This window comes from Micropterus dolomieu, linkage group LG22, assembly GCF_021292245.1.
Source record: "Micropterus dolomieu isolate WLL.071019.BEF.003 ecotype Adirondacks linkage group LG22, ASM2129224v1, whole genome shotgun sequence".
Taxonomy (NCBI): Eukaryota; Metazoa; Chordata; class Actinopteri; order Centrarchiformes; family Centrarchidae; genus Micropterus; species Micropterus dolomieu.
Window position 1 is genome coordinate 30,180,721 of NC_060171.1, and position 22,005 is coordinate 30,202,725.

The 22,005-nt window shown below is 40.1% G+C and overlaps 2 protein-coding genes across 9 annotated transcripts in view; one reads left to right on the forward strand and one right to left on the reverse strand.

The window, feature by feature from the left end:
- Positions 1-20,149, reverse strand: part of LOC123961280 (coiled-coil domain-containing protein 73-like) — a 46,598-nt gene extending 26,449 nt beyond the window's left edge. The window contains exons 1-20 of one of the 8 annotated variants that reach the window (XM_046036532.1): positions 20,029-20,149; positions 15,833-15,922; positions 15,492-15,632; positions 12,831-12,902; positions 12,572-12,643; positions 12,444-12,479; positions 12,203-12,277; positions 10,502-10,540; positions 9,626-9,761; positions 8,513-8,592; positions 8,178-8,300; positions 7,966-8,025; positions 7,623-7,727; positions 6,042-6,143; positions 5,707-5,847; positions 4,603-4,807; positions 2,607-4,390; positions 1,897-1,996; positions 1,580-1,719; positions 110-192 (exon numbers count right to left, since the gene is read on the reverse strand). In XM_046036532.1, the coding sequence (XP_045892488.1) occupies positions 110-192; positions 1,580-1,719; positions 1,897-1,996; positions 2,607-4,390; positions 4,603-4,807; positions 5,707-5,847; positions 6,042-6,143; positions 7,623-7,727; positions 7,966-8,025; positions 8,178-8,300; positions 8,513-8,592; positions 9,626-9,761; positions 10,502-10,540; positions 12,203-12,277; positions 12,444-12,479; positions 12,572-12,643; positions 12,831-12,902; positions 15,492-15,632; positions 15,833-15,877 (3,539 nt within the window). In that variant the 5' untranslated portion in view covers positions 15,878-15,922; positions 20,029-20,149. Of the gene's footprint in view, positions 1-109; positions 193-1,579; positions 1,720-1,896; positions 1,997-2,606; positions 4,391-4,602; positions 4,808-5,706; positions 5,848-6,041; positions 6,144-7,622; positions 7,728-7,965; positions 8,026-8,177; positions 8,301-8,512; positions 8,593-9,625; positions 9,762-10,501; positions 10,541-12,202; positions 12,278-12,443; positions 12,480-12,571; positions 12,644-12,830; positions 12,903-15,491; positions 15,633-15,832; positions 15,923-18,268; positions 18,458-18,684; positions 18,852-20,028 lie in introns of those variants that run through there. The other 7 variants (XM_046036531.1, XM_046036530.1, XM_046036536.1 and 4 more) reach the window with 7 other exon arrangements.
- LOC123961296 (DEP domain-containing protein 7-like) overlaps positions 19,447-22,005 on the forward strand; it is a 7,186-nt gene continuing 4,627 nt past the window's right edge. The window contains exons 1-5 of the mRNA XM_046036561.1: positions 19,447-19,707; positions 20,055-20,240; positions 20,427-20,568; positions 20,652-20,747; positions 21,550-21,734. Coding sequence (XP_045892517.1) covers positions 19,641-19,707; positions 20,055-20,240; positions 20,427-20,568; positions 20,652-20,747; positions 21,550-21,734 — 676 coding nt within the window. The 5' untranslated portion in view covers positions 19,447-19,640. The remainder of the gene's footprint in view (positions 19,708-20,054; positions 20,241-20,426; positions 20,569-20,651; positions 20,748-21,549; positions 21,735-22,005) is intronic.

Here is a 22,005-nt window from a genome sequence, read left to right on the forward strand (position 1 = left end):
CTAATAAAGTTTTAAGCCCACCAAACACACAAGTACTTTGCAGAGTAGTACAAAGTCTCTTTTAGTTCAAAGGATGGGGGCCCTCTTTATGTAGGGTAAATGTACTTACCCGGCGGTGGTCTGCCATGACAGTCTGCTGACTGTGGTGGAGGACGTGGAAACAGGAAAAGAGCTCATGGAAACTCTGCTATCCTATGTAAAAATGGACACCAAAAAGTACAAATAGTAGATCTCAAACATCTACTCTGAATCAGTACCGTGTCTGATATTTAGCCAGTAAAGAAAAAGCAGTTAAAGGACTCATTATTTCTCAAGCCCCAATGCCTTCTCGTGAAAGGAACATTAACTGATAAACAAATGCAGGGCAGACAGTAACCAGCGGCAATTGATATGTAACAGTATCCAGCCTAGAGAAAGTAGCCAGGCCCAGACTGAACTCTGTGTGACGTTCCCAGCATTCAGAGTCTGCAGAAAATAAGGGCTTTGGCGCTCACTACAATTTGTTTAACTATCAGACCAGTATTTTTTTCTCATACTCGAGGCATGTTGCACTCTATCTCCCTCAATTGCCAGCACCTGGATCTTATAAAACACAGAGTGACAGTTTGCGGTGATGGTGACAAAAGAGAGCCTGAGAGCGTGTGAGAGTGAAAAAGCAAAAACCGAGAATGAAAAAGAGAATACTAGCAAGAGGATGGAGAAAGTGAGTGAGTGAGAGAGGGATGATGAAGTGAGAGGGGAAGAGAGAGAGTGAGGGAATGGATAAAGACTGAGTAAGTGAGAGAGGAGAGGTACCCAAGCATCATTAGGTAGATTTTCTTCCACAGGTCATTCATTCTCTGTCTGTCTGGCTGTCTACAGGACGTCTATGAGTTCAGCATACATCAGCTACATCCTCTCACTCAACACCTAACCTAACATTTGTCAAAGTGTAAAATCTTTCTCAAATATTCTGTACGTTTTGTTAAATGTATTGGCCTGTGCTAACATTTGCTTGCTCTCACATTTTGGACCACAAAAATGTTGAAAAAAGCATCACAATGTCTCGTTCTTATGAGGACATGTCAGGGTGATATAACAGGCGTATTCATTAAGCACTAGCGCAAATTTCCCCTGGGGTCCACTCAGATGCATTATAGAAAATGATGAAACTCAGAATCTGTGGAACAGAAATGACCTCAAACCAATTTATTTGATAGAGAAAATATTTTATAAGGGTCATTCTAACTTCCTCTGAGGCGGCTCATATGTTTCTGTGTGAACATCACACCGTGGCCTGCTGTTCAGCATCAAGTCGTAATGCGGAACAATGTTGTGGCTTTACAGTGATGAAATATACTTGGACGTGGGCTTCAGCAGTTAAAATGAAATTTTCCACATAGCTGTAAGTTGAGATCATCCAGTGAGGAATCATTAATACATCAAATGAGATATGGGGCATGCAAATCATCAACGCTGTTTTACCTCGGTTCGGTATCGTGTAGAGGCTGAAGGTTTATGGTGTGTCAATATCATTTTTGTCAATCAATTCGTGAGTATGTAACAAGAGTATAGCACAAGAGAGCAGCTTCTTACTGACCATGTCTGCTGTTGCTGTTTCTCTACAGGTCTCCCCAAGAGCCTTCCACTCTCCCTGCTGGTGTCTCCTCGAGGAAGCTGCAGTCCCAGAGACGCTGAAGGCATTCAGCAGATCCGACGCCCTGGTAATCACCAAGGGGACTAGGAAGAATGAGGTGAGATGGCAAGAACAGCAAGAAGGTAAGAATGAAGGATTATTAGGGGGTTATGAAAGACGAATGTACAGTATGTCAGGGGGGAGACCTACAGTGCAATACTACTGTGATTCTAAAACGGCATATTTTTTAATGGAATGAAAGATATAAATGCAACAATCACCTTTGCTGTGCTTGCTTTTGAGGAACATGGGTATTGTGCTGGGAGGATGTCCAAGGAGTCCACCAGGATCACTTATATTTTGCTCAGACATTGGGGATCCCTATTTCACAGAGACCAAAACAACCACTGTAACAATACTGACCATATACTGTGTCCAATAACACATTTTTTGTGCTTTAGGACATTTCTAAGTCTAAATGGCAATGCATTTTGGATTTTTAAGAAATTTTTTTTTTAGAATTTTGTTTTGGTGTTCCGGACCATTATTCCTATTTGGTGTGATCATATTTTGCACACAATTTAATTGCTGGGGTCACAGCCCTACCTGCAGACGAGGCTTTAGAATCTAGTCCGGCAGGCTAAGCAACATGAGCAATTAGATGATAAGATGGGTTTACCTCAATTATGAATACACAAATCATCAACTGAAAAGGTTGATTTAAACTGCACTGTAAAAATGTGTGCATGCACAAATATAATTCAAGTTTTGAAGGTCTACATCTGACAGTTTGGGTTCATTTAACCTTAATTTTTGCCTTAAAAATATAATTACCTAAAACCTGTAGTCTCTCTGTATACTGTATTATACAGCTGTGTAACACTGCACCCCCAAAGGCAAGTAAAATGTTATGATAACCAATACAGATGTACCTTTAAGGCTCTCTTGAAGGCCACTACATGGTCATGCGTTAATATTTTAACTGTAATACCTGAACAAACTGACGCAAGACGGAGACACCTGACTTCGATCTGGAGCTTACAGTTTTTCTCTGAGCACTGCCCCAGTCGAATGACGACCTGTAAGTCTTATTGCTGGGCAGAGGCGACTCATTAGTCTCATCAAGGAACACTTCTTTCGCTGGAGACTGCTCACAGCATTTTGAGGTGCCCGCCTCTGGTGATGCAGCATTCTTATGACTTGGATGGGCAGACAGGTTCACGTCGGCTTCACATTTAGTAGTCTTTGCATCTCCGGCTTCTTCTGTTTCGTCACTTTTCATGTGCTCCTGGCAGGTGCCACTCTCACCTTCAGATTCAAGGTCCACGACGATATCAACACCGGCATCCTTCAAATTAGATCTTTCCATAGGTTTCTGGGTAGTCCCAGAGGCATCGTTTTCACGTGTGTCTGCATTTGATTGACTTTCCCTCTTCATAAGTGCACTAGAATCCCCCTCCTCATTATCAGTTACCAGAGACTCCAGCTCTCCAGTCTCCTGCTCTGAGACCTCCTGACTGTGGGGTAGTGCTTGTGGTTCAACCACTGTTCTCACCAATTCACATTCAGACAGATGAAAAGTGTGTGTATTACACATTTCATCTGTTTGCTTCATGTCGCTGGTAGTGTCAGAACGATTACTAGGTTGTGTTTGTGTTGTCGTTGTCTCTAACTCTTGGGTATTGACAATACCATCTGACTGAGCAGCTGCTGGTGCAGTATTGGTCTGTGGGCCACAAATACTTGACTGATTGAGAGGTTCAGAAACATCAGTGGGGATATTGGCTGCTAATTTGTCGGATGGCTTCTCTTCTGTGGTTTTGTCGAACACTTGATGTATTGGACTGGGCAGCTGAGTGAGTGACTCAGCAACGGTTTGGGCCTCATCATGACAGAGGCGTTGCACTGCTTGAATGACAGAGCTTGGCCCTTGGCGGACACTTTGGTGCTCACCAGAACAGAGGGTTTGTACTTCTCTCCTGATGTCATATCCTTTGTTCACATGACTGCAGTCAGCTTCCTTGCAGTCAGCTTCCTTCTCACTGACTTTCTGAGAGTGCCTTTGTGAGCAGTCTGAGGGCTCACAGGCAGCCAGCGGTGGCTCAGTGTCCATGAAGTCAATGACCTTCTGCGCGTCGCTCTTCTCGGTAGTCGTCTGGGCCGGTATCTGGGTTTCTGGTGATTCTGGCACGTGTAACCCTGTCTTTCCCCTCTCCTCCGCTCCATCTGTCCCTTCTCCCCCAGCAAGAAATTTTGTTTCTGTTTCAGGCTGTGTGGTGTCCCCTGCATCCTCTCTTGACCGCTGGCTATCCTCTTGTGTGTCTGCTCTATCTGCTGTTTGGGCCATGAGCGTTCCTCTCTCTTCTCCAGCCCTTCCTCCCTCCTTCACATCATCTTTCAATCCCTGTTCTTTCTCACTCATTCCTCCATTCCCTTCGTCACCCATTTCTTTGCTCCGTAAGTCTGCAGATCCATCAATATACCTGTGGTTCAATACAGTTGGTGCGTCGCTCACACAGCTACCTTTGCTAATCTGCAGACCAGCACAAGACACAGAGGAAGTAGTATGAATGAATTCTGAATTCTGAACTACATCAGGATCACTCTCCCTGGTGTTAGTGTTGTTCATGTATGCGCTGGTGTCACTGCCTGTTGATCCACAAAGACTGGAGAGGCTGTAATGGTTGTTTTTGGTAAGTGGGCAGCTAAAAAAGTTTATAAGGTTTAGGGACTGTTCAAATTGAGATTGTTGATGGTAGTCTGGGGTATCTTGTCCTGAAAGAGAACACGTCATACATGTTTAGAAAAAAATTGTTCTGGTCATGAAAATGCTATAGCTTAATATATAAAAGTAAAATAATGCATAAATGTTACTGTTTTACAGACTGTTTACAAAAATGACTTTTGTTCTGGGTAAAAAATGCTTAATTCTCAGAACAAGTAATAAATGTATGTTTATCCACTAAGATTAAATTTAGCTGACTGACCTCTAGCTGATCCTGTGGCAACTAGTGTAGTCACAGCTCCCGCGTCCTCCAGACTGTCTGGGTTTTTGGTCTGAGTAGAGGCCATGTGCTGCACACTGCTAAAGCTAGGAAGCTCAGAGCTGGAGATGGGTTCATTAAGAGCTTCATCTCCAAAAGTGGGCAAGATGTGGGTAGAAACACTGAGGCTCTGACTGCTGTGTCTCATCTGTGTAGAGAAAAAGTCACATGCTTAGGATGCCCAATTGCTTTTATTTCACCTTTTTCAAAAACATTGCCAGCTGTGGCCAAATTCATTCACTCACTCATTCACACTACAGTACGTGGATGGTGAATAGCATTGGTAGCTGTAGGAAGTGAGTTTTCTCTGCAACTTTTTAATCTGTTGTTTATCTGTGTTTTTGTTTTGGTTGACAGGTGTTTCTATAACCACACGTTGGATGTCACTTGCTTTTATTCACACTTTTGCTACAGTATGTGACACCACACAAAGTGCTTCTTTAGGCTTACAGACAACCACTCTACCACTGAACCTTAAACGGTTCATTGTGGACTGGCAGTACTTTCCAATTGCTTTTTCAAACATTTCATTAGAACAGCAGCAGCGCCATAGCCTCCAAACTGACCACAGCACTAAATCAATGAAGTCTCAACAAAAAACTGCTGACAAGCTTCATAATGGTAGGATTCAAAGGCGATTGGATTGTACTGTTTGTTCATGTATTTAAGTTTTTTCTGGTATTTCAGTGCAGTTTTTAAGCTCCATATTGAGAGATTTATTGTAAGACACTTTCTTTTACTTCCTGATTCGTAACATTATCTAGTGCGCAATAAGCAGATGGGATCTGCTTAGGACCAAGTGAATATTTACATTATATCTTCATATGAAAAAGATTTATCAGGTTCAGTAGGTCACAACTGAAGTACCACAATTGCTTCATATTAGCCAGGAAAAACCTTGTAAGGTTGTGAGGTAAGAGCCTAAAATGTTACTGAAATAGCTTTGTCTCTGTATGTATGGGTGTATTCGTGGTGACATTACTAACTCCTCTGTGTATTTGGTTACACACAGGCCACTATAAATGTGTTTTGCGTGTGTGTCTGTACCTCCAATTCATATACATGCTGAGCCTGCACTTTGGCCTGTGAGGACAGTTCAGTGTATTTCTGATGAAGTTCGTAGTAAGCCTCTTTCACCGCTTGAAGGTCCTGCTGCTCACTCTTGATGCGGTCCAGATACACTGCTTTCTTTTTAATCCAAACGTACATAGACGGATTAAAACAGAATCACTCTTTCAGATGTTTCAGTGTGACAAACAACAATTAGCCACTAACATTATGAATTTTTTAACAGTACAGTCTAACCTGACACTTGGCTTTTGTTTGTGTTTGTAAAATGTCCCAATCACACTTCCCGTTTCACACTACAGTCTTTCTTCTACCTCTTTGTCCCAGCTGGTCTTGGAAGCAGCGTAGCTCTCCATCAGTTGGCCCACCTTGTCTTCCATTGCCTTGCTTTTCACCCTGTGTTCCTGCTTAAGGCCCTGCCATAAAATTAATCACCCATAGGATTTTTAATGCAATACTAAATTTTTATGTGTTTATTTAACGTGAACAGAAGGTCTTAAACAGGGCAAGGAGAGAGAGAGGGATTCTTGCTAATACAAATCAGTTGGCTTGTGTCATTTTAATAATGATTTTAATAAATGAATGAGTAGGTGAATTAAAAATGAGAAGGGGGTACAGAGAGAAGAAAAGAGAATAATAAACTGTAAAGCCATAAATGGAGAATAAACACACTAACTATCATTCAGTTGCGGAGGGGACCATATTCCCTAATGTATATGTTGTGATGTACAACTCCACATTCATCACATTTATGAGAAGAAACGCTGGTCGTCATTTATTTCTGTCCTTGTATAAATTCACTCAATAATCATTTAAAAAGACCCTGAAAAATTCCCGATGTGTGTGGGACCAAAAGGTGGCGCAGGGTTTCAAATGGAAAACTACACCACATATTATAGCATTCAAATTCATTTTACATACATTTGCTTACATCTGTTAAAGCATAAACTTGATGAGTATGTTTTTTAAGCACAAGATTCACACATACCGTCTCAGAAATACTTCTCCTGTTTTACGATGGATGGATTTATTCCCATCCAGGACAGGTCGCCAATCCATCGCAGGGCCACACATAGACAAACAACCACTCACACCTAACGACAATTTAGGGTCACCAATCAACCTAGGTCGCATGTCTTTGGGAGGAAGCCGGAGCACCCGGAGAGAACCCACGCAGAAACATGCAAACTCCACACAGAAAGGCCGGGGAAACTATCTTGCTGTGAGGCAGCAGTGCTAACCACTGCACCACCGTGCCACCCTCTGTTTTATACAATGTTTCTACAATTTCCAGTTTCAATCCGAATGATTACACAGTGTGATGTTTTCCACATGACTTTCTGCTTTATCTGTTCTAAAATATGTTTTAAAATACACTAAAATATGAAAGTATATGTCTAAATTCCAGATAACCTGTCTTTTCTTTAACATGATCATATAATAGAATAATAACACTGTCGGTTCAGACATGTTGTCTGACTTCTTTCCTCTTCTTCTTTATTATCTTTATTAGTTCAGCAAAATTGCAGCCACTTGTAGCTGCAAAACAGCTTTACTTTCATTTCAAAAAGTAAAATGTAAAACATGGTGATGTACCAGGTCTCTGGTAAAAGTTCTACTATAAGATAGGTTTCTTTTCTTTTCTCAATTGCTATCTGCTTTTGAGCTCAAAATTTAAATAAAATTTAAAGTATATCAAAACTAACACATCTGTAATTGATATGGTGGGGGACAAGATGGTATAAATCTAGGATCAGGTGGCAAGAAAACAATTGTAAAAATAAGCAATTTAAGGCCATGTATGAAAGTAAATCTATGCGTATGTACATTTATGTGTACAATATGAACAGTTATGTTCATAAACCAGCAAAGGCAGAAAGATTTTGACTACTGACCTGGTACTGCTCTCTTTGTGTCTGCAGCTCCAGCTCTACTCTGCTTACTGCCTGTGTCTGACTCAACATCAGCTGCTGGGTGTGTTGCAGAGATCTCATCACCTCCTATACAAACACACACACACAACATAGGTATCCACAAAGAAGCAATACGACAACGTGGTTATATGACGGCAAAGGTTGTTTTACAATATTTGCTATTTTAAATCATAAAAAGTGAAATGCCAGTGGAAGGAAAGACACTTCTTTGAGTATTACTTTGGACAGTAAAGCAGCCTCTGAACATATTAGTAGAGGAATAGGTTATGGTGACATGTTTTCTTCCTTTTTTTGTTTTCTTTACCTGCTTTTCTGCTCGTACAGCAACATTTTCCTCAACCAGTTTCTTGTTAATTTCAGTTTCCTAAACATGCAAGGGAAACAATGCATCATTAACTTTCTGGCAAACAGTCTTTGTCAATATTATAGTGTGATTTTTTGATAGAGATCAGTGTCAACTTGGTTAAGGGTTGGCAAAAATAAAAATAGTATTCTTATTTACTGATCATCATTTACCATGTTCAGTTTCAGTTTCAGGTGCTGTATACGCTGCTCTCCTCCTGTAGGACTATGGGTCTTGTCATGCCTAGCTGATGCCATCTTGGTCTTGATCAGCTTTGTACTGACCTCCTCCAGCTCCTGAGACAGCACCGTACATTCAAACATTTCAAAAGTACAGAAATTACTCAAGTCGATTACTCAGGATTTTGGTTAAATACTTTTTAATGCTATTTCTTTAATACTATTTCTTGAGCAACCTTGCTATTGGCTGTGACAACAAACACTCGTAATTAAAGTGTGATGACATCTTGCCTCAAATAATTCCAAATGTTAGGGCACTTTCCACATACCTTCTTTAGTGACACAATGGTTGCTTCTTGTCTTCCATTTGCAGAAGTCAGTTTGTCATTTATTTTCATGGCCTCATTAACTGTAAGAATGACACGCAAAATAGGCAACAATAACTTCATTTCAAAATATATATTATATCAGTTCCTGTAGTTTAATATTTTCACTCTGGTTGGCCTGTGTTCTTATAGTAAATAATGATTTAACACTTTCCAGCAACATCACAAAAAAAGTATGTTTTTATTACAGCCATGGTAAAATAAGCCAACTGTATCTCTATCTCTATCACCTCTTAATGAACAGAAATACTGTGTTTTGGGAATTTGAGATAAATGTGTTTAGGTAGCTGTGACAGTGTAATTAACTTCAATTTGAAATTACCTGATAATACAAAACATTTGAGACATGACATACTGAATGCTGTACACACACATTTATTAAATCTGCACCCCTTTTAAAGAAAACACCTCTAAACGGTGGATCACATGAGGCCAAAAACTACATGATACTGGGCAAAAAGTCACCGCTTATTGAGCCTTGAGGCACCTGCCTGGTTCCTCTATTGTCAGGTGACAAAAAGTAGAGTAAGCTACATTTGACACATGGTCACAATAGTGGCTGAAGGATGTATATTTGTTGTCAGCAGCATGCACCCATAGAGCCTGACCTGTTAGGTGGGAATATTTTATTGGCTCACATAAAGCCCCGTGCTAGCAACTGAGCACTGAACTAAACGTTGTTGCTGACCTGGGAGGTCTCTTTATAGCCACAGTTTACTCTGGAGGAGCATTTAAAGGAACATGACTGACCCTTGCGTATTACCCAGACCTTGACCCCAAAATAATATCTTTGAGATGAAGTGAAACTGGATATTTGCAGGAATTAATGTGCTGCTGAGTCATCCTACAGTATCAAGCCAGCGTGGACCCTGCGAATTGTTTCCAGCACCTTGTTACGTTCATACCCTAAAGAATTCAGGCTGTTCTGGAGCAAAACAGGGGCCTCTTCTTTTTTTTAAGGCACACTACCTCAGTAACAGTCAATAACACATACTGATGATGTACTGAATGTATCCTGATCTATGTAGAACATTGTTTGTTCTTTCCATTAATTACCATTTTGCTCTAGTTTCTCGTGAGCCTGCTTGACAATGGCGCACTGCCATGACAGAGCACTGAAACGTTTCTCAACCTCCCCCAGCTGGTTCAAGTGGCTGTCCTTTGACCTGCTCTGCAACGCTAGTTTCTGTTCCTGTGGAAGGAATATAGTTCAAACAGACAAAGAAATGAGCATGCTCTACAGAGGGAGTCTTCTTCACATTTTGGTTTGTGCATGGAGACATAGCATGTAAATTAGTGAGCTTTAGAGGTGCTGGTAGTCAGGTTTTGTTACCTCTGGACAGAGCCAGGCTAGCTGTTCCCCCTGCTTTCAGTCTTTCTGTCAAGCTAAGCTAACTGGCTGCTGGCTCTAGGTCCGTACTCATTTTGTCAGACATAGAAAACTACAGCTGTCAAGTTGGAACGTGGTCTAACACAGCTAATGCCTGTCTCTTTCTGTGGGATGAAGGAATCAGCTCAGCGCATGTCTCAGAGCGCTTTATCGCTCTTCCAACTGCCATTATAGTTTGATTGTCTGTATCAAGCTGAGCAAATGCCTTCCTTCTCTCTCCTTTTCCCACTCATTCTGACTCCCTCCGATCCCTCTCTCCAAAACACCAGCTCGCTTCGACTCCCTCTCACTCTGCTGAGCCGCTGTTATGTGAAGAAGGTTAAACCGAGCGAGGCCCAGTTATAAAATATTTTAATAGAGATATTTTCTCTGCTGTGCTGGCAGTTCAAAGTGTCACACACTCCCTATCCGTTACTCCTGATGAGCTCTTCCCTCCAAACCCATCTCTCCTTAGCACCGTTCCCTCATCCTCCTCTTTTAATTTTTCTCACTCCCACCAATCCTCTGTCAACAATTTGTGTAAGTGGAGAATCTTTCCTTACCAGCTCACCGGATTTCTTCTCCAAGTTGTACTTCAGCAACTGTAACAGCAGTAAAAGAAAATCAACAAGACGAGTAGAGCATTTTGGGTTAGAGTGTGCGAATAAACAACGTTCCCCGCTCTTTTCCTGAGGATCCAAAAAACTGAAATGAGATGTTCCAATGTTAACGCAATACACCATTATATCAAGGTGCCACATATTTATACAACGCACAGACACAGCACTGCTACTGAATGGGCCTCAAGGTGATATTGATTAGTCAGCTGCTGTTTCCAAGGTCAAGACTTTGAGAAATTTTAAGCCAACATGAATAAGAAGTCCTTGAAGTGTATACAAATATTTATTATGTATTTATATTTAAATATGATGTTGCTATATTATTTAAAATTGTATACATATGTATGTTATTTTTTATATATTGTATATATATTAAATATGTTGTATATTTCTTAAAATGTGCTCCCTCTCTCTCGAAGGCTGCAACTAATGACGATCTTCATCACTGATAAATCTGTTGATTTTCAAATTTTTGTTGCCATTAATCATTTAGTCTGTTCAATGGTGAAAAATGTCCATCACAGTCTCCAAACACCTGAGGTGACATCTGCAATGTCATGTTTTGTCCAACCAATGTATTCAATTTACAATGGTTTAAAACAGAAAATCAACTAATTTTCACACTGGAGGAGCTGGTACCAGAGAACAACTTAAACAATTAATCGATTATGAAAATTGAAATCAAAACACTCCTCCGTTTACACGTCATATTCTTACTTTCTGTAGAAGCGCTATAATTATATTTTGTCTTTTAAGGAGTTGCAAGTTGATTCATGGGTTGGGAGGGAATGTATTTCTGACCTTTGTCAAATGTTTTTTTTTCTTATTCATGAAATATATGTCAAATAAATAGGATCAAATGATGATTTAAAAAAATATAGTCTTAATTATAATAAATGTTGGCGTATGGTATATCAAATGTTTGGGTCATTACCTACAGTCTTTTTTAAGATTCCCTTTGCCTTTATTTTTTTAATGTAGTGGTTATACCCCCATCAGTTTGATTTTGAGACTAATAAATTTTGAACTATATTAATGCAGATAGCAGCCAGGTTATTTATTGAGATTAAAATAATTATTTAGATCTAATTATGGATTAACTGAACCATACTGTTAGGTGGAGCTCAAATTTGTAATTTAGCAGATCGTCTCTAAGACAATTAAATCACTTCAATCCCAACTGCCACTGATGTGAAAATGCGCTAAATTACAGCAATCCAGCAGACCGTGTCCCAAGAATGAACGCAACTGGGCCTCACTTTAGCCAAACACCGCAGTCAGTGTCCCCCAGATAGAATATCAAAAACAGTCCCTATTGTCTCTGTAACACGGCTGGGTTGTTAAAGTGCAGCGGACCATGGGGATGACTGTATATCACCTCTGGTGTCAAGCCTGAAGACGAGAACACTCTGGGAGCCAGACTGGATCAGGCCTACGCACTGACACCACATGCCCTTGACTCTGGTCGGGCATGAGCTTTCTTTATTTACTTATCTCTTTGAACAATGTAATGGTAAAATGAGTTGTTTTTATGATTTTGAAGAAAGAACAAGGCTGAAAGGAAGAAAGAAAGATGATGGGATCAGTGGGAGTTGAGATGAAGAGATAGAGAGAAGAGGCTGTGAGTGTTGCACATCTCAGTACCTGTAGCGACTTCAGCTCTTCTTTCAAGTTGTTAATCTCTTTGTCTTTTAGCTCAGCACTGGCCTGGTATTTCCCCTGAAATGTTATATTATTACTGTGAGTGTCAAAAAAGCAATAAATACCAAAGCACAGCACCAAAGAATCCAGTCCAAGGGCCAAGATTGTGCAACTGAGATGAGTGAATTTACTACTCCACTAAAAACATTAATTGAATAAAATGCTCTGACGTTTTTGGGAATACCTTCTCCTCCTCAATTTTTCTGATTTTGGCCTGAAACTGAAAAAGAAAGAAAGTGGTCTGATAGGCTTAATGCATTGTTAAAAGTCTTTGTTTAGATATAAAACTGTAACCATATGGTAAAAACACACCTGCTTCTTAACATTGATGAGAGACTCTGTGTGCTGGTTTGCCACTGTTTCACTTTGATATTGTAGGGATTCCTGTCATTCAAGAAAAGACTAAATAAATCAAGACAACTGATGATCAACAAAGTAGAAAACATCAAAATGCACTATTTGTTAAATAAGAATGCAAGTAGCCGTGATCTTTTGTGAATGTCCACCTATCTAAGTACCAAAATATAGATATTAAAGATGTTGATGTAAAGCCAGCTAGGCCCAGCAGTACCTTCTCCCACTCCAGCTCCTGTTTCTCCAACACCAGTTTACTGATCTGATCCTCAAAGCGTGTCTCTGCATCCTGAAGCATGGAAAGGCGTCATTTACATAAAACCTGATACTCAACCATCCTAGCTGACCCCAATCACACACGCTAAGGCGTTAACTCACAATCACAAACACAGACAGCCTGGGGACACCTGCTAAATTAAATAACAAGACAGTTAATGTAGATGGGGTGATGGCTGGTACTATGTGATCTTAGCAGGTACAAACTGAAAATAAGCTATCTCTTCCATTCCGTTGGCAGATAACTCTCTGGAGCTGAGCCAGAACTGCAAACTGCAGTAAGTGTCCCTGGTTCATTATTCCGTATCTTTTGCAGAAGCACACAGAGAAAGAGGAACATTAGAGGGGAGGTGATATTTGTGGAAAGCCATCCCTGTCCTCCCTCTTCCCCTGGAGAAGGCAGGTAAAAGTCAATTGCTCTCTATATCCACAGGACTTTTTTATGTGCATGTGGGAGCTGGTTAACTCACTGAGATTATTTTATAAGTTCCTATTAAACTATGCTACCAACAGGGCACTGCAGTTAAAAAAAAAGAAAAAAGGAGTGCACCGGAGATAAAGCTGTTATTTTTCCACTGAGGGGTAATTATGTGTGTGTGTGTGTGTGTGTGTGTGTGTGTGCGTGCCTGTCATTGAGTGAGTGTATATGTGACACTAGAAAGCTTTACTAAGACTGGTAATCCATGTAAATCAAAACAGACACATTCAGATCAATTTAGGGCTGAGGGTACTAAAATCTTTTAATTATATATTTAATATTGTTAAAAAAATCTCATAATTTATGATTTTACTCATTATATGAAAATTCATGACCGTTAACGTTATTTATTTGCCATGGTTTTTCATCTCTTTACTTTTTTATTGCTGTTCTGAATGGATGACTTTTACTGGGCGTTAAAACGAAGTATCTGTGAATGAAAAGGCGATGGTTTCATAGTTTAGTTGGAAGAAGTTAGACAAAGTTTATCTTAAAGTTTTCTACCATGTGTCTTCATTTACACTTAGAGTAATTACTGGTTATTCGCACGTTGCAAAAGGCTCCTCAGCTCACACTAAATGTCATACCTTTGTCACCTTTAACTACATATTTTCCTTTTTTTATAAAAAAAACCCCGAAAAAAAACCCAAACTACATATTTTCCTAAATGTTGTGCTTTCTCATGTAGGGTTAAGTCTACCAGTATACCACGTTCTCACCAACCAAAGCAGTGGGTTGTACTGTATTTAAAAAAAAGAAGAAAGAAAACAAACCCTTTGGAATTTGACCTGCTGAGGAATGTCCGGCACCATCATGACATCCTTCTCGCTTCTCAACCTCTCCACCCCGTGAACGACACAACTACAAAGCGCTACTTTGATAGCAGCAGCGCCTGAGGACGACCCGACTGATAGACCATCTTATGTTTGTGTCCCAGTTTACATGACTATAACAATAAAAACTAAATGGCAACAAATGACCAACATCTCATCTTTGCTTCCCTAATCCTTAAGCACACTCAGAATGTGTTGTCAGGTTGAAAGTACTTGCTGGAGGGTGGAAAACATTATTTCATTTCTTTTACAAACAAATTTCCTTTCTACTTATTGGTCAGGGGCCAACTGGCTTATGTGACCCCCATCTTGACGCAATGTGCATTAAACCTTGCTGGCTCTTGTCCAGATGGTCCAAAAGGGCAGCTGGCTTCCTCTAAGGACACAATGACACCAACTCCCCTACTATGTTAAACAAAATTACACTGCTCTTTACCCAAACAGAGAGCCATTGGTGTCTAAGTTCTTCTCAGTAAATAGTGATGTGAAGCAGAGGAACACAGGAAGTAAGCAATGCTCAAAACAATACACAGATTTTGTCATTTCTGATAGAGCTCACTGTAAATCATTTGAAGCCGGCTCAACTTAGATTAGTGCAAAGTTGTCTTATGAGTTTCAAAAATGTAAACCAGCTGAGTTAAGTTAACTGAACTTGAGCAAACTAGTTCATTAAACTGCACCAACAACACTGACAAATATAGTAAGATTTGCTTTCTATATACATTTTCTTAGTTGTCAGTTCAGAGAGCATCCAACTGCACCTGCTGCAGTACAAAGACATCATGTGACGCTGCTTCCAACAACTTTATCCAATTGTAAGCGTGCATAAGGGGGTAGGGACGGCATACAATGTTATCCTTCACAATGGTTTGCATTGTTTTCATTACTATGACAAGAAACAACCGTGACTTAACATGTATTAAAGGCACACAAAAGTTTAAATCGTGTATGTTTTTTTAAACTACAAAAAGAACGGTCTCTGAAGTGTTTTAACTCTCAAACAATGCATGCTGGGAAGTCTACCAGACCAGCACATACGGGTACTTTGTAAAACAGCATGGCTGCGTCCCTTTTTGGGGGATAGAAAACCGAAGATCCTATAGATGTCAATGCAAATTGAAGTGTGTTTGTAGACTGTCTAGTAGTTTGCCTGAACCTGAACGTTCGCAGTACCTAGATAATTAAATGGCCAAAAGACATTAAGTCAGAACTCATTTTTAAGTCCTGAAATTTGAAGCTACGTTACCTTAAAACTAATAACTTATATACGCAGACTGTGGTGTTGCTATACCCTCCGAATGTGCAGCTCCTCTACAGCCTCAAGTAGATGGGTTTTAAATTCCAACAACTGCAGTAAGATGTTGCCTCCACTTTCTGTTTGACAGCGAGCGCTGGACATAGACAACTCATGCCCCAACACAGGTCCTCCAACCTGCATGACAAAATAAATGCTTTTAATAAAGTATAAATATCAGAAAACATATTCCATGTCTTTATTGAAAACAAAACTGAGATGAGTACAATATATAGTCATTATTTATTTCAAACGCTTATTCTAATCTTTAAATGAATAAACAAATCAGCTGATAAACTTCTTTGCTTTGTCTTCTACTGTCAGAAGTCGTTACTTACAGTGGTGTGGGTGGGGGGTGTCCCGGAGTCAGCACTGGGATCCATCAAGTTGTTTCAGGGCAGGCCAAGGTCCCACTGGGGCTCTGCTGCCTGTTAATCAAGAAAAAAAAAATGCTGAAAAAGGTTAATAGAATTGGCTGTTTAATAAGCAGTAACACTCTGCTTTTCCACTTATCAACTTTTAATTACTTTCTCATCTGCAATTTTTACTGCTAAATGATTTTATTAGAAATAATAGACTAGCACATTAAAGCCCTGTAATGTTTCTCAATCACTACAATCTAACCTAATGTCTTTGAAATGACCATTAGGCTTTTTTCTTTCTTTGTTCTACACCACTTCCATGGCAGTGAGAAGATAACACCTTGATAAGCCATCTAGGTTCAAATGAACCAGCCCATTGACACTAATAGGGGTCAGAGCAATAACACTGAATGGACAAATTGCTCTGTCAATGCTTTTTAAATTATCTAGGTTATTTAATTTGACCTGTAGATGGTACTCTGCCGCTGTTTCTGTCCCCTCAACATAACCAAGAAACTGAGTGACACACACACTGCATACACGCAAACACACACCTACGGGAAAATGTGACTATTTAAGTGGGAGGTCTCCACCAGCCACTGATCTCTTAATAGAACAGTCCCTTTTTCTCCCATTTAACCTGTGCTGGTATCAATCATGTTGGAGAATTAAATGATCCCTGCTGGAATTGGCTACTATCATAAAATGACAGTGTGACCCCAGGCGGAGGAGGGAGGGGATGTGCAAACGTGTGTTAGTGTGTCAAAGTGATACGAGTACGTGTGTCTCATGTGCACACCCTGAATGTGTGTGTGCCCGTGAGTGAGGGAGTATTAAGGTATTAACCACCATGCCCAAGCCATGACAAGACAAATTAAAAGAACTGCCATCCATTAAATGGGAACTTTTCTATCAAGCATCATGTCTGTATTACCTTCGGATGACTTATGTTAGTTACAGTTCAGTAACACAGACACTGAGGAAAAATAAAGTTACAGCCCTGAGATTGTTAAAAGTAATCACAGTACAGCTTACTGAAGACGTTTCATCATGTAACAGTGGGAAAAGCACCAGTGAACAGTGTTGGGCAGTAGCGTTACTAGTTTAACTACATTTCTCAGTAGCTTGGTGGTAGCGTCGCTATTTTCTCAATCAAATAGCTTTTCAGTAACAAAGCTCTTTTATTGACCGAGTAGCGCGGTAGCTTCCACATACGCCACATTTTCCCAAGCCTCTCTGAGCTCTTCGCCTAGTGAGGAGGAAACTTTGATATGTAGTGGCAGAAACTTGTTTCCATGAGATGAGATGAGACATCTCTCTCTCTCTCAGACTTATTGCCATGAATGTTTAGGTTGCAATGTTGCCAGAGCACAAATTCACATATAAACAATGAAAAAAATATAATTAATAAACTAAAGAAAGAGGAATAAAAACAACAAAAACACAATATAGGCCTTTGTTACATTAAAAATGTTTTTGACAAGCAGTAGAATTTTTCAAAGGAACAATTATTAAAATAAGAAACAGTGTTACATGACATACACATATACACATATACACATGGCAATGTGATAATTAAGTTACTTTATACAAACAACAATGGTTATCCATTTGTTGCATCAGGAAATACATTTAGCTCTCTCTCGCACAAACACACACTGTTTTTAGTCTTTCTTCTTTTGCTACTGTGAAACGAAGTTGGTTCAACAAAACACATACTGTGTGTGTGTGTCCATATATATATATAAAATTGGTGTAACTAAGCTACTTCTTCCACCTTGCTGTAGCTTAACTTGCTACATTTCACTGGGGGGGTAGTGAAGCTTCATTTAATGTAGAGTTGCTAGTAGCTTAGGTCACTACACTTTCCAAGTAGCTTGCCCAACACTGCCAGTGAACAAATCATAATAAATGATGGGTGAATTTCATTTAGCTGCTTCAGGTTCAGGGTCCTGTATTGTATGCTGGCTCACTGTAACACTCTCATGGCTTAGTGGGACACGTTAATATTAATAGAAACACCTGTGCTTTTCCAGCTTCCACAAGTCAGAATGTCCAACACGCCCAATACCACAGCATGCTGGAGTATTAATGAAGATAGGTGTTTGAAAATGTATCAATAAACACTGTATAAATAAGCTACTAACCTTCTTTTATACAGTCTATGATACAAACACTGATCCGCTCACTGACCATATTACAACTAAAGCAAAGTATCAAGCTCTTTAAATGCTAACTTTTTCTATGAAAGTGGGTATTATTAACTTTACTGGGATTTTCAAATATATCTGGAAAATTTACTGTAAACTGCCATATTGTTTTGTTGTTATCCATTGTTTCTTGTAATTCATAAAGTTACATATTTGATTCATTTATCAGGTGAAGACAGTTTCCAAATTAACATTAACTTACCTTAATGTCTTTTGTCCAGCTTTAACTTAATGTTAAATGTTCTTAAACCAATTAGCAGTTTTAGCTAATGAACTCCACATTAACTTAGCCTAACGTTACAAATACATGTGGTATAAGTTAGTGTGAGGCTTCTCAATTACAATCAATCCAGTTTCCTATAGGAATTAACTGAAGTTAGCCAAAGCTTTAGCTTAAACCAAAAGCTAGCTAACAATGAAACTCAGCTAGCATGAGCCTCATACGTGCTAACATGAACCCAGAAATAATACTGTACATTCATTTTAAGATATAATGATTTAAAATATGTAGATAAATGTTTTAACTGAATTAGTCTGGTAAAATGTGGTTTGTTAATCTTATGTTAGCCTTAACGTTAGCTACATTACCTTTCCCAGCTAGCAAAGATGCTAACTTACTTGTGCCTCTAGGTCAATGAAATGGTGGCAAGAGAAAAGGATCAGCTTCTCCTTTTTTGTCTTTTTTTACCATCTTGTAAACTAACTAACCTTTGATGATTAACTGTTGGCAGAGAGGTCACTAAAAATTGTTAAAAACCCCCCACAAATTTAATGGTTAAAATTAGTCTACATCCACAAAATAAATAAATGCATATTTCTTTCATCTCCATTTATTAATAATGTGCAGTGCAGTGAACTGATTTAAATTATCATGCAAAAGAGTGCAGGTTTCATTAAGACAGAGCTCCTCAAATGTTCGACATTACTGTTTTCTTCTATTGCGGAGCCCCAGCACAGAGCTTGCAGGTATGGGCCCTATCACACTACCGCCTGTGGGTCATTAAAGCGATAAGATCGGACAGGATTTGTGCTCACATCTGGTTGTGCTGCATCACCGAGAAAGGAAAACTGAATGTCTAACTTTTATTTAGCCGACATCACCTGCACACACACACACAAACACACACTAAACAGATGAGGATGCAGGAATTCTTGTGTCCCTCTGTGATCTTGGTGTCAAAATACAGTGCGAATAACAATATTTTATATTCTTTCATTCAATAAGTTAAAAGAGCAGAAGGATTATGGCATGCAAACTAAATCAACTGAAGGCAGCATTGGCTGAGTGACAATCCCCCCTTTTGTTTCAGCGTGTACGTCTACTATTAATGCAAGTGAACCATAGACTGTATATAAAAAGAAGTGAACACAGCAGGACATGATCAGGCAGCAGAGTTCACTGTGACTTAGCGATTGGTGCCATCTAGCGGTTCAATCTTGGAGTTGCACATATGCTGAAGGCGCCTCTGCTCGGACGTTGTTTGTTTCACCGGCTGCTTTCACCTGACTGTCTCGCCCACCCATGATCAATTAAATAAGCGTTACTCAGCTGCTTTTCGATTCATTTGGTAGGCATGACCTCGATAAAAGAAAGAGCCGCGGCCCTGAACCTTGCAGAAAAGTTGTGTGTGCGTCCACAAGGTAAGTTAATTAAACACACGTTTCAACGAGGCGGTGAGATTCCTGCAGTACATGGAGGCCTGCTCACCTAACAGTCTTTTATCCTGGTCAACTATTATAAACTAAGCGCATTAAAACTGACTAATGTTGTTTACTGATTAACAATAAGCCCCAATTCACTGCTGCTTATTTTAGTTAGTAAGACTTCACTTTTCCTCTGTCTTCCTCCACTAGCCTGTCCTCTTCTTCATGCTGTCATTCCTCACAGTGGCTTATACACCCTCCTATAAATCTCTCCTCCAGCCCTGTACAGATCATCTGTAAATATATGTTGATACTGACTCAGTGTGTTGTCCTTTCTCTCTCAGCACATGGAGTGGCCAGTAAACCAGTCCAGTCTTTCTCCATGTGGAGTGGCCTCATCTCCCAGCTCAGGTCCTCTGTGACAGTGAAGCGCAGACGAGTCCACCTCAAGTCTCACAATGACTGTTTCCTCGGCTCAGAGGCTGTGGACGTGCTGGCAGAACACATTAATCGTGTCAGAGGCATTGAGGGTGTGTGTGCTGGGCATTTTTATATGTGGTGGCCTTCTGTTACTCTCAAAGTTTACACCAAATACGTTAAATCATTTTTCATCTGTTTGACCCAGGCCGTCTTGTCATCTTTCTCTCTTTTCATTTATGGACCCAAATACATTCAACAAAATGCCGTTTCCTCTTTCTGTTTGGCTAAAATGTAAGGTGCCACTGTGTCACGGGGCAAAGTAGTGTGCGTGTGCCAGGCTCTGTTGGACTGTAATGTATTTGAGGCGGTGGGAACCAAAGTCTTTGGAAAAGACAAAAAGCAGGATGCCTTTCAGGACAGCAAGAGTGCTCTTTACAGGTTAGATACAACCATGCTCATCAAGCCTCCTTCATTTTCTTACAAAGTAAATGTGTTAACATGATTAGTCTTTTTACACGTAGGTTTGTAGATGTGTGTACTCCTTCAGTCGATGAGTTGGAAAGAAGTGTGCTGGTGAATGGGATCCAAAACCTCTTCTGCAGTGCTAATTCAGACAGGTATTAAGTTTAAATCATTGACTTTTACATAGCATACATTACATACACTCAGTTAGAGTTTTATCTCCTAGTGTATATTTCTGTCACACATCTATATTTAAAAACATTATATCTATAATGCAGTCCAACGACACAGCGAACTACAGCCTCCAGATGACCGTAGGGTTGAACACCTATCTCATAGTGTTAGCAAAAACCGAACATTAAATGACTCTCAAAGACTGGATGTACTGTAGGACTATTGAATAAATACATTTAATTTTCTGTGTCAAAACCTGTTGCCTCCATTACCCACAGTGCAACTCGACCACCAACATTTCAGTTTGAGATTTGTGTGTCTTATGCTAATAGTGGCTAATGTAGAGATGGGTAGCGTAGGGAGGATTAGCTCACTTCTTTCTAACCTGTTTCATTTTCAAATTTCTGACATCATGTGAGACAGTTGATAAGATTTCAAGCAGCTCCCTCTGGAGCCTCAAGGTACTTGTTTTTCTCAGTGCATCAGACCTTTAACCAAGACCAAGACCTTTAAACAGACTATGAAGTATACAATTGGGGGAGTTGGCCTTTTAAAGATAACATTGCCAGACAGGAATGTGTTGATTGCCATCGCGCGGTTGCTGTTAATTGATTTGGAACATTGTCCAGTGCAGATATATTAATGAGAGAGCTGCCACTGTATAAACGAGATAGCAAAATCTCTACTAGGCAGTCATGTCTTCGTTGTCGTATCGCCTAGCCTGTACTAGAATCCTCAAAATGCTTTTCGACCTGTCACCAGTTTCTCTGTTTTGCAATCCAGGCAGGAAGAGCAGACATGTCCCACTGGGTTACATGTTCAGATGTCCACCCCTGTCCGATTTACTCAGACATCCATAAAAGCCAACCAACCGGACACTCCTGCCAGTGCCAGCCTGTCACTGGAGCCTCTGGTGGACAGTCTGAGTCCCAGCAGAGTACAGACTGACACTGTTTTACCACAGTCATGTAAGACGCCAGTGTCATAGTGTGTGTGTGTGTGTGTGTGTGTGTGTGTTTCATCCTGTTGTGCCACTCTTCCTTTGTTAAAGTGCAGGCTTAAGCTTTTGGGGAGCAGCAACACACTTCTTCATGGTCACAGGGTTTGGAGGCTCACTTAGCATGCACTGGGTGAAAGGCAAGAAAACACTCTCAGTAGGACACCAGTGCACCATAGCACAATTCATCTGTTTATGTACACGTTTTTTTTTTTTGGGGGGGGGGGGGGGGGGGGGGGGTT